Raw genomic sequence first — 12494 nt, 5'->3', positions numbered from 1 at the left:
TTAAGAATAAGTCTCAATACTATGAAACCAAATGGAACACAGGATTTTCAAAATTTATTGTATAATCTTTTAATCTGCTGTGCCTAATGTCTCTACTTTCATTAAAACCATCTGGCACAGGTAAGCGTCAGCAATGTCCTTTTCCAATTTACTTCTGTTTGTCAGGAGCTCTTTCATTCCCTATATTTCTCATATATCTAGTGTGGTGGGGCAGATGTTTTTTCCAAGAAAGAGAATGGAAGGTATCTCATTACAAAAAGAAAAGAAACTCTACATGAACTAAAACGGAAGTTGTGTTTTTACAATGCAGACCATAAAAGACAATACAACATATAATTCAGACATAAGACAATACAGTATAGACAATTTTATTACACAAGATGTGGTAGCTAGCTGTGCCCAGATTTATAGCTTTCTGGGTCACATTTACATCCCTCTGCACTTAGAAAAGAAAACCCTCTCAGTCCCTCAACAGTCAAATCACTCATATCATGAGTCCAGGAGTCACATTAATTTACTCATTTATAAACTATGGTGATTTCATTGAGTAAAACTGGCCCCTTCCCTTATCCTGATGGTGGCATAAACATCCTCCCCACATACACCCTGCTGCTATAGCTCTACCCCTACCGGATTACTCTGACATAAGTATATTTATTGGCAAAATGTGGTGGAGTTTTGGCATGTCCCCTCTCTACCTCTTTGTCCGCTCGCTCACATGACTGAGTGTGGCTATTGTGTGCAGCCCAACTCCTTGTACGTTGCAGTCACATGACAGTAGATGAGGTTCATCAGCTTGGTCCAGGCCAGTTGCACATCTGGGGTGAAATCATTGGCAAATCGCTCAGCAATTACTTCCAGTATGATCCCGGTGATAATCTGTGGGACAGAAATGCAGATGACGACAGAGGGAAAGGCAGGGTCTCTGAGAGCCAAAGACATACTGTGCCACTGACATATTTCAGTTCAGCGTTCATAGTTACAACCCTAGTAACAGGTGGTATCAGGCTTATAAGATGGCTGGGTTAAACAGTACATCAACAAATGCGCCACGTCAATCACGCCCCGACAAGTGCACGCAGGACAATGGCGTGCTGTCAATCATGCTAGTGTTAGGGTAAGGTTTAGATAGCAAGTGAATATTTTAAATGTAGTGGAAGGGTCCCCTTCCTTCAAAAAAGAGGGTTACTTTGTAACCCTCAAAAAGAAAAAATAGTATCCGCTGTATGGAGCGCATTGTCCTGCGTGCACTTGTCAGAGCGTGCATTTGACAGGGTGCGATTTACGGGGTGCAATTGTCCTGCGCGCATTTGTCGGGTCACGGGGTTATTCTGTAAGAATCAGAGACAAAGATAAGAATGTCTGAAATGGCCTATTGGCAGAGGTGGCAGTGACCAGTATATTAACAGATTCTGTGCACATATGGGACTGATAGGAAAAAGGGTTGAAGGATGAGGTTAAAAAAAAACAAAAACTGGGGTTTGGACATAAGGGTAGGCTTACTGGATAAGCCAAACTGGTCTTTTTCAGCCAACAGTTATTATCTTATACAAGTTTCTACTACTGTATTAACCGTATTTATCGGTGCTTTGATAATAGAATTCCTAAATTGTCTCAGAAATTTCTACTGCTTTATATAAGCACGACAACTTTGAAAGTAACGTCATTTGTCATCTCTTTGAAAACAGGTGATAGACATCCCAAACAACACGCCTCTACATTTTGAAATACAGCTGTATTTCCCCCTCATATATTTCAGAAAATATTAACACATATGGCCTTATGAGTCCTTTATGTGCTTGTTTTAGCCAAGAAACTTTCTCACAGGTTTCTGAAAAAGTGATAATTTTACCAAATTATTATAGGATTAAAAAAAAAATCCGAGCACAATATTCAAAGCAATGTATCCCAATAATGAACCGATCACCTCCCAACCTGGATATTTAACCCAAGTCCCTTGGATACTGGTACCGAAGAACAGTGGTGTTTAAAGAAACATTGACCACGGCAGCTGAATATTGGCTGCATATGTTTTGTGGCTAGGGAGATAACTGGGGTCTCTACTATTTGTCAATCTTTATGCTTCTCATTGTCTACTCCTGGAGTTTCCAAGCCCAGTGCACAAGAACCACAAGCTCAATCTCAGTCTCAGTTAGGGCGCTGGTCTTCGACCAGAGGGCCGCCGCATGAGCGGACTGCTGGGCATGATGGACCACCGGTCTGACCCAGCAGCGACAATTCTTATGTTCTTATCCAGTCTGGGTTTCAGGATTTCCACAGCGAATATGTGTGAAATAAATTTTCATGCCCTGCTTCCATCATATACAAATAATCTCAGGCACATTCATGGTGGAAAGCCTGAAAACCTGGAAGGAATGTGGCCCTCAAGGACTGGGCTTGGGAACCTTCTAACCACACCTCAGGCTCAAGGACAAGATGGCTTATTTACTTTGAAATAGAATGGTTCCACGTTGTGCTTGATTGCATGGCTCTTTCCTAACAGGCCCAAAATGTTAGATAGCTTCTCCATGTCATAGATGCTCTCCACCACATTGTTAACTGCGCCCATGATTCGCCTGGCGTGTTTACGTAACTGCTGGCTCCTCTCCATCTCCTGTGGGTCCTCCAAGTGTTTGAACTGATTAAAGTGTTGTTTTGCTTTTGGAAACTTAACAAAGAACCTATAAGAGAGAAGGAAAAATTTTAAAATTAAAGCAAACAATCTATAAAAAGTTCCCTCCTAAGTTATACCTATTTCACTGAATTGGTACAAGGAATCATTCACATTTTAAATCTTCTCTTCAGATTATAGTCCCAGCTGGAAGTAGGAAATGCATAATCATTCAGACACGTCTATGACATTGGTTGCTAGAAAAGAAAACATTCCGTGGATCATCATTTCACATATTAGTCTCAGCAAAGAAGCAAAATGCTATAAAGGCACATTTTTATTTATTTATTACAAAATTTATATTCCGCATATCCTGCAGTTCTATGCGGAGTACAATGAAACATCCAAATAAAAAAATCACAAATTACAGCCTTCTCATCCTCTATAATAAAACCCTAAGCGCACGTGCATGCTTAGGGTTTCGTGTTCTCTGCTACCGTGCTGTGTGCCTCCATGTCGAATTCTATTTCAGGCGTGTGGGGTGGCTTGCAACGGTGGTGGCGGTTTGACTCCTGCACTGCCGGGTTTGACTGCTGCGCTGCCGGGACGCCTCTTCTCACCCCCGGACCAGCAAACGCAGCAGCCGTGGGGCATTTGCTAGGCCAGCCCACTTCGATAATGTGAGGTGGGCCGGCATAGCAAAAGCCCCGAGGCTGCTCGGGCTAGCGGATGCTGGACAGGGGGATCAGGTAAGAGGTGCTGCTGGATGGGGGGGGGGGTAAAAGGAAGGGAGAAGTTCTACTGCTGGACATGGGGAGCAGGGAATAGGTGCTGCTGGACAGGGGGGAGAGGAAAAACGAAGAGAGAAGGACTGCTATTGGACAGGGGGAGCAGGGAAGGGGTGGTGGTAGACAGCCAAGGAAAGAGAGAGAGAAAAAGAAAGAAAGAAAGACAGAAAGTGGCCAAGGAGAGACAGAGAAAGAAAGAAAGAAAGACAGACACACACATCTATTCTAGTACCCGTTAATGTAACGGGCTTAAAGACTAGTATTTCAATAAAACAATAGAGCAACATAATACAATAGACATATTACAATACAAAACACATACAATACAATAGACATAAATCATTCTGTCATTGAACTGCTCCAAAGCAGAGCTGAGACGTTCATCAGTCTTGCAGCTAACTTCTTACTTTTACTGCCATTTATAGATTTGTTGAATAGATAAATGGATGCCTTAAGTTTCCATTAATATAAAACTAACCAATACTAATAAAATTTATAAAAACTTATAATAAAACTTCTAAACAATAAATAAAGCAGACTTTTTATTTTAGTTTTTATGCCAAACAGATCTACATTAATATATATAAAGATTTTATACCTATGTTTAAGCATCCAAGATGTTCCTATCCTTAAATATTTCCCGTATGCTTTCTAAGTCTCACAATTTCCAAATGCAGCATGAAATGTCATGACACATGTTGGTCTGACAATGCGAGGCTACAGAATTTTTTCTACGGAGAGGCTTTTTCGGCGATTAACTTTTATGTCATACAGGCTCACGTTTATTTTTGTTGCGGTTTGATTTTGAGACCTTTACAAACTAGGGACCCCTGATTATAGAGTGTTAACCGAAACACGGATCGTGTTGGGTCCCCTGGTTTGTACAAAGGTGGTGATATTAGCCGCAATATACTGTATATTTGATTTAATAAACCTAGCCTGCATCTTGTACCCTTGTCTGCAGTTTTTTCTTTGTTTGCTTTGATTGTGCTTTTGTTTTTGCTGGGATATCTGTGTGGCCAGACTGCTAAGAATGCTGGTTTCTTCTACATCCCAGTGGTTGGTTTTTGTTTCATTTGGACTTATTTTGTTGAAAATGATTCAAAAAGATGCACTGAGGGCAAACCCATCTAGGAAATTGTAATCCCCCCCCCCAAAAAAAAAAGGCATCTTCAGGTTTGAAAATAGTCATTTTCTCTACTGAAATTTTGGACATTTTTCCCAAAACGTCTAAACTCGGATTTATACAATAGGTATAAAATGTGACCTGCAGGATTTAGCATGCACTAATTCTGATAGCATGCATTAAGCTTTAGTAAAGGGGCCCCATAGTAAATGATAGCAGAGAAAGATCTTTAGTATCAATAAAAGAGAGTCAGTTGTGATCCACAGAACGTTGTTGCGAAGAAGAAGAATGAATCGAAAAAGTTAAAATAAAATACACTGCGAGCTTTACCTTTATTTTTTCATGTTTCTTCATGTTTTGAATTGAGAGTTTTGATTTGAATCTGTATATTATTTAGAGGGGCATTTTCCATATATCTAAATCCGAGTTTAGACTTTTTGGGAAAAATGTCCAAAATTTCAGTAGAGAAAATGACTATTTTCAAACCTGAAGATGCCTTTTTTTTTTTTTTTGGGGGGGGGGGAATTACAATTTCCTAGATGGGGGATGGGAGTGGATCAGGAGGGAGCTATATCTTGATACCTCCAGTGGTCGTCTCATCAAGTTTGGCTATCTTTTTGGCACTTAATTAATTATTGAAACAGGCTTGAGGTAAGGAGTGGCCTAGTGGTAGAACTGCGGCCTCTGTATCCAAAAGTTGTGGGATCAAATCCCAAATTCTGTAACCGGTGACTAATGTTAGGCACCTATTTTGGAGGCGCTCAACTAGATAAACACCTATCTAAATTGGTTAAGAAGCTCAATTCAGCTTTTTAATTAGCAATAATTGAAACATAGGCACCTATCAAGAAAGAGCAATTCTACAAGGCGCCTCTAAAAATTTAGTCAGCCTTTAAAAAAAATAGGCGCTATGTACATTAGAAGTGGGTGTGGCTAAGTGTTTGGCGCCATGTTGCGGAATCGCTGCCCTTGCGCATGCTTAAGCGTTCATATAGGCACCTGACTTTCAGTTGTGCCTAGAGCTGGCCTATTTATTGGGCGTCTCCAAAATAGGTGCTGCTCAACACGATTCATTAAACAGCGCCCAATTTTACTTGAATCGCGCTGAACAGTGCCTATTTTGGCGCCTAACTTTTGGGCGCTTCTTATAGAATTTGCCCTTTAATCCTCCATTGCCCCAGCTACAAAATAAGTGCCTGTATATATGTAAGCTCTTTGAATGTGGCTGTGTAACTACAAAAAAGTGTTATACAAGTCCCAGTTCCTTTCTAGTGTCAAATGTCCAAGGATGGGCTGGGGAGGGTGTAGATGGACTGGAGTGAGCTGTGACGGAAACTTCAATAGTTGGAACCTAAGAACAGTACCGGGCAGAGCTTTGGATTCTTGCCCAGAAATAGATAAGAAGAAAAAGAAAAAAAAAACCCCAACAAATTTTTAGATTGAATCAGGTTGGGCAGACTAGATAGACCATTCGGGTCTTTAAAACCGTCATCTACTATGTTACTATATTACTTTGCCTAGGTGGACATTTTCTGCAATGTTCTTAATCCCGCCCCAACACACCCCATTGAAATTTAGACGCACTTCATACAAACAACAAAGAAAACTGTCTAAAATATGTATTTTGAGCACCCTTTGATTAATTCCCCCTAAACTATTTGTTAATCATAGTACTTGAGATTACTCTATTCAACTAAGTATAGATCAAAAACTTGAGAAAATTTTTTTTTGGTTTGTGGCTCATAAAATGATTCTTAGTTCCCAAAAAATCAAAAGCAAAGGAGAACTTTAGGAAAAACTGGCCCACCCCTCCCCCTTTACAAAACTGTGATAGTGTTTTTTTTAGTGCAGGCCTGCACGCTGAATGCTCTGCGTTGCTCCCAATGCTCATAGAGTTCCTATGAGCATCGGGAGCAGCACAGAGCATCCATGCACCAGCCAGCGCTAAAAACTGCTATCGTGATTTTGTAAAAAGGGGTGGAAGGGGCTAATTTGTTATACCCTCGAAGTACACAAGTACAAGTTCCTATTAGAGATTCTGTTTTGCCTTTAGATGGCCAGATATAAACTTAGAAAGTCTTTGCTGTCTGACTCTCTGAAACAGTTTTTGGATGCTAAAGTCTCGAAAACTCGAATCCACGTTTCTGTAGCCAATCAATTCTATTACTGCAACTCTTTATAGACAAGAGTCCCTTACTGCCAACTGAGGAGGCTAGAGTTGTTTCAGAATACAGCTGTGAAATTATGTGGTGCCAAGAGAACTGATCATGTGACTCCTCAATTATTTAATAAACACTGGCTTGCAATTTGTAGGACTAAATTTAAAATTTTGATGGTTGCTCATTGTGCGCTGTGCTGCAGTGTCCCATTTACTCTTCCTCTCTCATTCTGTATGCTCTGCGATATTCATTACGATCTTCCCGAGCTGGCTGCTGTTGGTATGAGCAAATAGTTAAACTGAGATTGGATGCATTTAATTCTGTTGCTCCAGTTCTCTAGAATTACATAAGAACATAAGCAATGCCTCTGCTGGGTCAATCCTGAGGTCCATCGTGCCCAGCAGTCCGCTCACGCGGCGGCCCAACAGGTCCAGGACCTGTGCAGAAATCCTCTATTTATACCCTTCTATTCTCTTTTCCAGCAGGAAACTGTCCAATCCTTTCTTAAATCCCAGTACCGTACTCTGCCCTATTACGTCCTCTGGAAGCGCATTCCAGGTGTCCACCACGCGTTGGGTACAGAAGAACTTCCTAGCATTTGTTTTGAATCTGTCCCCTTTCAACTTTTCCAGATGCCCTCTTGTTCTTTCATTATTTGACAGGCAAGGGAGTTCATATTGGAGATTTAAAATTGGAGTGGAATCTTGGCTCTTTTTTCAAGCATTTCCTGGTTATGGTAATGGTTATTTATAGGTCATTTGGCTACCATGTGACTTTAGATGGTTTGGATTTTCACATTTTCAGTTTCGTGTATTTTTTTTTAGTTTGTATCATGAACTGTCAGGGCTCCTTTAACGAAGTCGCGGTAGCGGCTTTAATGCACGTGACGTTTAATCACGCGCTACCCCCACGCTAGCCGAAAAACTACCGCCTGCTCAAGAAGTGGCGGTAGCAGCTAGCGCGGCCTGTGGTTTAGCACGCGCTATTACGCTCGTTAAACCACTACCGCAGCTTCGTATAAGGAGCCCCCAGTGTCTTTCTGATCTTTCTTGCATCTCATAATGAGGTTAGTAATTAATTGCCTTGTCCTTGCTTCGTAGAATTTTCCTTCCTATTATCACCAGTTATTTGCTTGGTTTTAAAAAAATTTTATTGTTCTTCTCTGCATTCCCCTTCCTTATATGCATGTATATGTATTGTCTTGTTGTCTGCACTTTGGTTTTCTATTATAGTGTTAAGATTTTACTGGTACTGTATGCCACAATGACATTTTATTTCTAAACTAAACTAAACTAAACCTTGGGTTTGTATACCGCATCATCTCTACATTTGCAAAGCTCGACACGGTTAACAAGGGTTAGGGTAGAAAGGAACTCCAGTGAAAGGAAAAGACAAAATGAAGAGAAAATTTAGGACAGAAAATGCTGAACAAATTGAGGGGTTTTTTGTTTTTTTTTTAAATATCCTTCGTGAGGTTTGGCCTCCCAAACTCAACATAGTAGAGCTTCACCAGTGACTTATAAGGAGCATTATCACATCTTCTCTGTGCAGCCAGTATCCTTCTGGCTTTGGCCAGTATCTTGTTACATTATTTTGCCACCTTCCGACATGATCACTCCTCTCATGGTCCTCTCTCCTCCTATCGCATACACTTTCTTTGGATTTCTGCACCCAAAATGTATCACTCTACATTTCTTCACATTTAAAGCTTAACTGTGAATCATTAGCCCATGCTTCTAATTTTTGCATATCACTTCTCATGTTGTCTACACCTTTCAGGATGTCCACTCCATTGCAAATATTTGTCAAAAGGCAATTTTTCCTTTTAACCCTTTGGCAATATTACTTATAAAGACTCTGAACAGAATAGGCCGCAGGATTGGTCTCAGAAGCACTCTGGTACTTGCCTTCATGTCTTACTACTGTTTACCACTTACATACAGGGCCGCCATCAGAAATTTCTGGGCCCCCCCACGCACCCCTTCCCCCCCACTTTTGTCCGGGGGGGTGCTATCAGGAAATCGGCAGGGGACAAAAAAAGTATGACAGCAGTGTTTATTGTTGTGCACAGCAGAAGCATAATACAGGAATTTGTGCTATGGTGGCCTAGGACCAATGTTCCCTCTAAGGATTGATGAGCTGTGTGCAAAAAAAAATATGCATGAGCGACAAGTTACATACTCCACAAATTTATGAGCAGGCGCGGAGGACGCATTTTTAAACAAATGTAGTTTATCCTTGTACTCCTTATGTATTTTTAATCATCTATGGATATGTTTGTATGTTTATTGTTCAAATGGTTTTATTTATTTCCCTAAATTTATTTTTGTTATACGCATTGAAAATATTTGATATTGCGTTTAAATCAAAATCTCAATAAACTTGAAACTTGAAACGAGTGCCCGTGAGATTGTGGGAGGGTTAAATACTCAAAGCTTAGAAGAATAACAATTTACTTAAAGTTTTTGCTATGCCAGCTTTCTGGTATCTTTACATACAGTGGCGTACCTAGCATATGTAACACCCGGGGCCCATCATTTTTTGGCACGCCCCCCCCCCCCCAACATCTGTAAGAAAAACATGATTTTTAGTAACAAACCACGTCACACATGAGTACCTAGGAAAAGGCAGCATCTTACATATTGCAGTGAGCAGTACATCAATACACCCATTGTAAAACTAAACAAGCCAGACCAGCATAGATCAATCCTACACCGTCAATCCTAACAGAAAACCATGTCTTTCGAACACACAGAACACAGAAAACACCTTCGCCTAGTATGGAATATGTCATCACAAACTAACTAACCCCTCACTCTTTTACAAAACTGTAGTGTGGATTTTAGCCACAGTGGTAACAGCCCTGACGCTCCTAGAATTCTGAGCATCAGATCTGCTACCACTACGGCTGGCGCTAAAAAGCGCTCCACAGTTTTGTAAAAGGGGGGATAAAATAGAAATACACAGCTTCAACGCTCTAGCTCAGAGGTGCCCAAACTTTTTGGGCTTGCGAGCTACTTTAAAATGACCAAGTCAAAATGATCTACCAACAATAAAATAAAAAAACACAAAGCACACTATACGCTGAGAAAATGTTAATTATCATTCCTATTCTGGGTTTTTTTCAAAGAGGTCAAGGCAGATGACTCTATGCATTGTCACCTCAGTAACAACCATACATAAATAGACAAATAAACTCCCCATCCTTTTTATTAAACCACAATAGCAGTTTTTAGCACAGGGAACTGCGCTAAATGCCCAGCGCTGCTCTCGACGCTCATAGGCTCCCTGCGCTAAAAAACACTATTGCGATTTAGTAAAAGGGGGCCATAGTGCAAAATATAGACAGCATATATAAATTCAGACACATTTTGATCACTAAATTTAAAATAAAATCATTTTTCCTACCTTGTCTGGTGATTTCATGAGTCTCTGGTTGCACTTTCATCTTCTGACTGTGCATCCAATCTTTCTTCCCTTCTTTCAGCTTGTATGCTTCCTCTCCTCCAGACCTCATTCCCTCCCCTAATTTTTTCTTCCTCTCTCCTTGCCCTTTCTTTCTTTTTTTTCCTCTTGATGCCCCCTTTCTTTTTTTCTGTTTCCCTTCTGTCTCCCTGCCTGCCCCCTTTCTTTCTCCCTACCCTCCACAAAGCCACTGCTGCCACAGTCAATTCTGCCGTCGGAGAGGAAGTTCCGCCCTGCCAGGCAGTGATTGGCTGGCCCAAACTTCCTCTCCGACTGCAGCCTTAGGGCGGGTGCACAGCCGGGGCGGACCGCCCCCCCCCCCCCCTTGGTACGACACGGAAGACGTGGCAGCGGTTCCTCGCACGAATCCCCACCTGCGTCGGAAGTCCGATGCAGTCGGGGATCTTGAGAGGAGCCGCCGCTGCATCTTTTAACTTTAAAATACAGGCCGCCGCCGCTTCCTCTCACCTCCTCCCGCCCTCGAGTGAGCGACAGAGGAAAGCGTATGAGCGACGCCACTGAAAATAGTGAGCGATCGCTCATGCGCTCACCTTAGAGGGAACACTGCAAGGACCCTGGGGGAGCCCGGGCCCCCTGTCGGCTCCGGGCCCCTGAATGCAGGACTGGTAGTACTGCCCTGATGGCAGCCCTGCTTACATAGCACTGAAAGGTGCCCGCAGCACTGTACATTATGACTTTTAATAGACAGTTCCTACTCAGAAGAGCTTACAATCTAACTTGGACAGACATGACATATAGGGTTAAGGATGCAGAACACAAGGTGAGAGGAGTTAGGAGTCAAAAGCATTCTCAAAGAGGTGGGCTTTTAACTGGGCCTTGAACACTGCCAGAGAGAGAGAGAGGGAGAGAAAGAGAGAACCTGTCGTAGGGATTCAGGCAACTTGTTCCAAGCATACAGCGCATCAAGGTAGAAGGGACGGAATCTGGAGTTGGCAGAGGAAGAGAAGGGCACAGATTGGAGGGACTTACCAGCTGAATGGAACTTGTGTGTGGGGGGAGTAACATAGGAAGAGATAAGTGAAGAGAGAAAGTGAGGGGCAGTTGAGTGAATGCATTTATAGGTCAGTAAGAGAAATATGAATAGATTTCAGAAACAGATGGGAAGCCAATAAAGTGACTTTAGGAGAGGGGTAACGTGAGAATAATGGCTCTCATGAAATATGAGTCATGCAGCCGAATTCTGGATGGATTGGAGGGGAGCAAGATGACTGAGCGGGAGGCCTGAGAGTAGTGAGTTGCAGTAGTCTAAGCACAAGGTGATGAGGGCATGGATAAGGGTTTTGGTAATGTGCTCAGAGAGGAAGGGTTAGATTTTGGAAATATTATAGAGGAAGAAGCAGCAGGTTTTAGCAATATGTTTTATCTGGGCGGTGATGGAGAGAGAGGAGGCAATGATGAATGAATGAATGTCGTTTTCCACCACACTCTGTCCTCTATCAGTCAACCAATTTCTGATCCAGTTTACTACATTGGGACCCATTTCCAGGCCACTGAGCTTATTCATTAGCCTCTATGAAAAAAGCATCAAAGGCTTTGCTGAAATCTGAGTAGACCATATACAGGCTATAACTTCAATCTGGTTCTCTGGTCACCCAGTCAAATAAATCAATCAGATCTGTCTGGCATGATCTTCCTTTGGTAAGATGATGTTGTCTTGAATATTGCAACCCACTGGATTCTAGAAAGCAGTGTCTCCGTTATTCTTTTAATCACCGAGATAAGGCATACTGGTCTGTAATTCCTACCTCTTCCCTGTTACACATTAGCCCTTCTCCATTCCCAAGGAAAGTCACCCATTTCCAAGGATCTATTAAATACATCCTTTAGAGGTCCCATGAGAACCTCTTGGAGTTCACTCAGTATCCAAGAATGTATCATATCTGCAAGTTGTTCATAAACACTTTCTTCAGTGAATGGTTTATCATCTGCATTCCTTCTTCAGGATTTTCTTCCACGAACACAGCACAAAAGTATTTATTTAGCATTTCTGCATTTTCCTTGGATAAAGTCTTATGGTTGCCTTAGTCCCCTTTGAAGTTAAAAGATAAATATAAAACAAACCAACCAAAAAAAAAACACCCCAAAACCTTTTTTATTGGATTACCGTAATACATCATATTTCCTTTTTTCCCCCCATTTATTGCATCTTTCTTGTCATTCTCCACAGAACAGTCCTCAGCACCTTTAAGTTTTGTAGTTCTTCCTCTGGCCTTCCTGATCTCCTCAATATATTTCAACAAAAGTCTTGTCAATGCATTATGTGTTTAACCAGTTTTTCTTCTGCAAGTACCTTTGCCTCTTTCACCTTTATCCAGTATTCTTTC

General features: G+C 41.6%; 1 protein-coding gene across 1 annotated transcript in view; it reads right to left on the bottom strand.

The window, feature by feature from the left end:
* Window positions 1–354: 354 nt before the first annotated feature.
* CYGB (cytoglobin) overlaps window positions 355–12494 on the bottom strand; it is a 73518-nt gene continuing 61378 nt past the window's right edge. Inside the window, exons 2-3 of the mRNA XM_033962243.1 lie at window positions 2450–2681; window positions 355–879 (exon numbers count right to left, since the gene is read on the bottom strand). Of these exons, the coding sequence (XP_033818134.1) occupies window positions 733–879; window positions 2450–2681 (379 nt within the window). The 3' untranslated portion in view covers window positions 355–732. The remainder of the gene's footprint in view (window positions 880–2449; window positions 2682–12494) is intronic.

Source organism: Geotrypetes seraphini, chromosome 10, assembly GCF_902459505.1.
Source record: "Geotrypetes seraphini chromosome 10, aGeoSer1.1, whole genome shotgun sequence".
NCBI lineage: Eukaryota > Metazoa > Chordata > Amphibia > Gymnophiona > Dermophiidae > Geotrypetes > Geotrypetes seraphini.
Note: the sequence above shows the minus strand (reverse complement) of the source record. Positions and strands in the feature narration are given on the sequence as shown.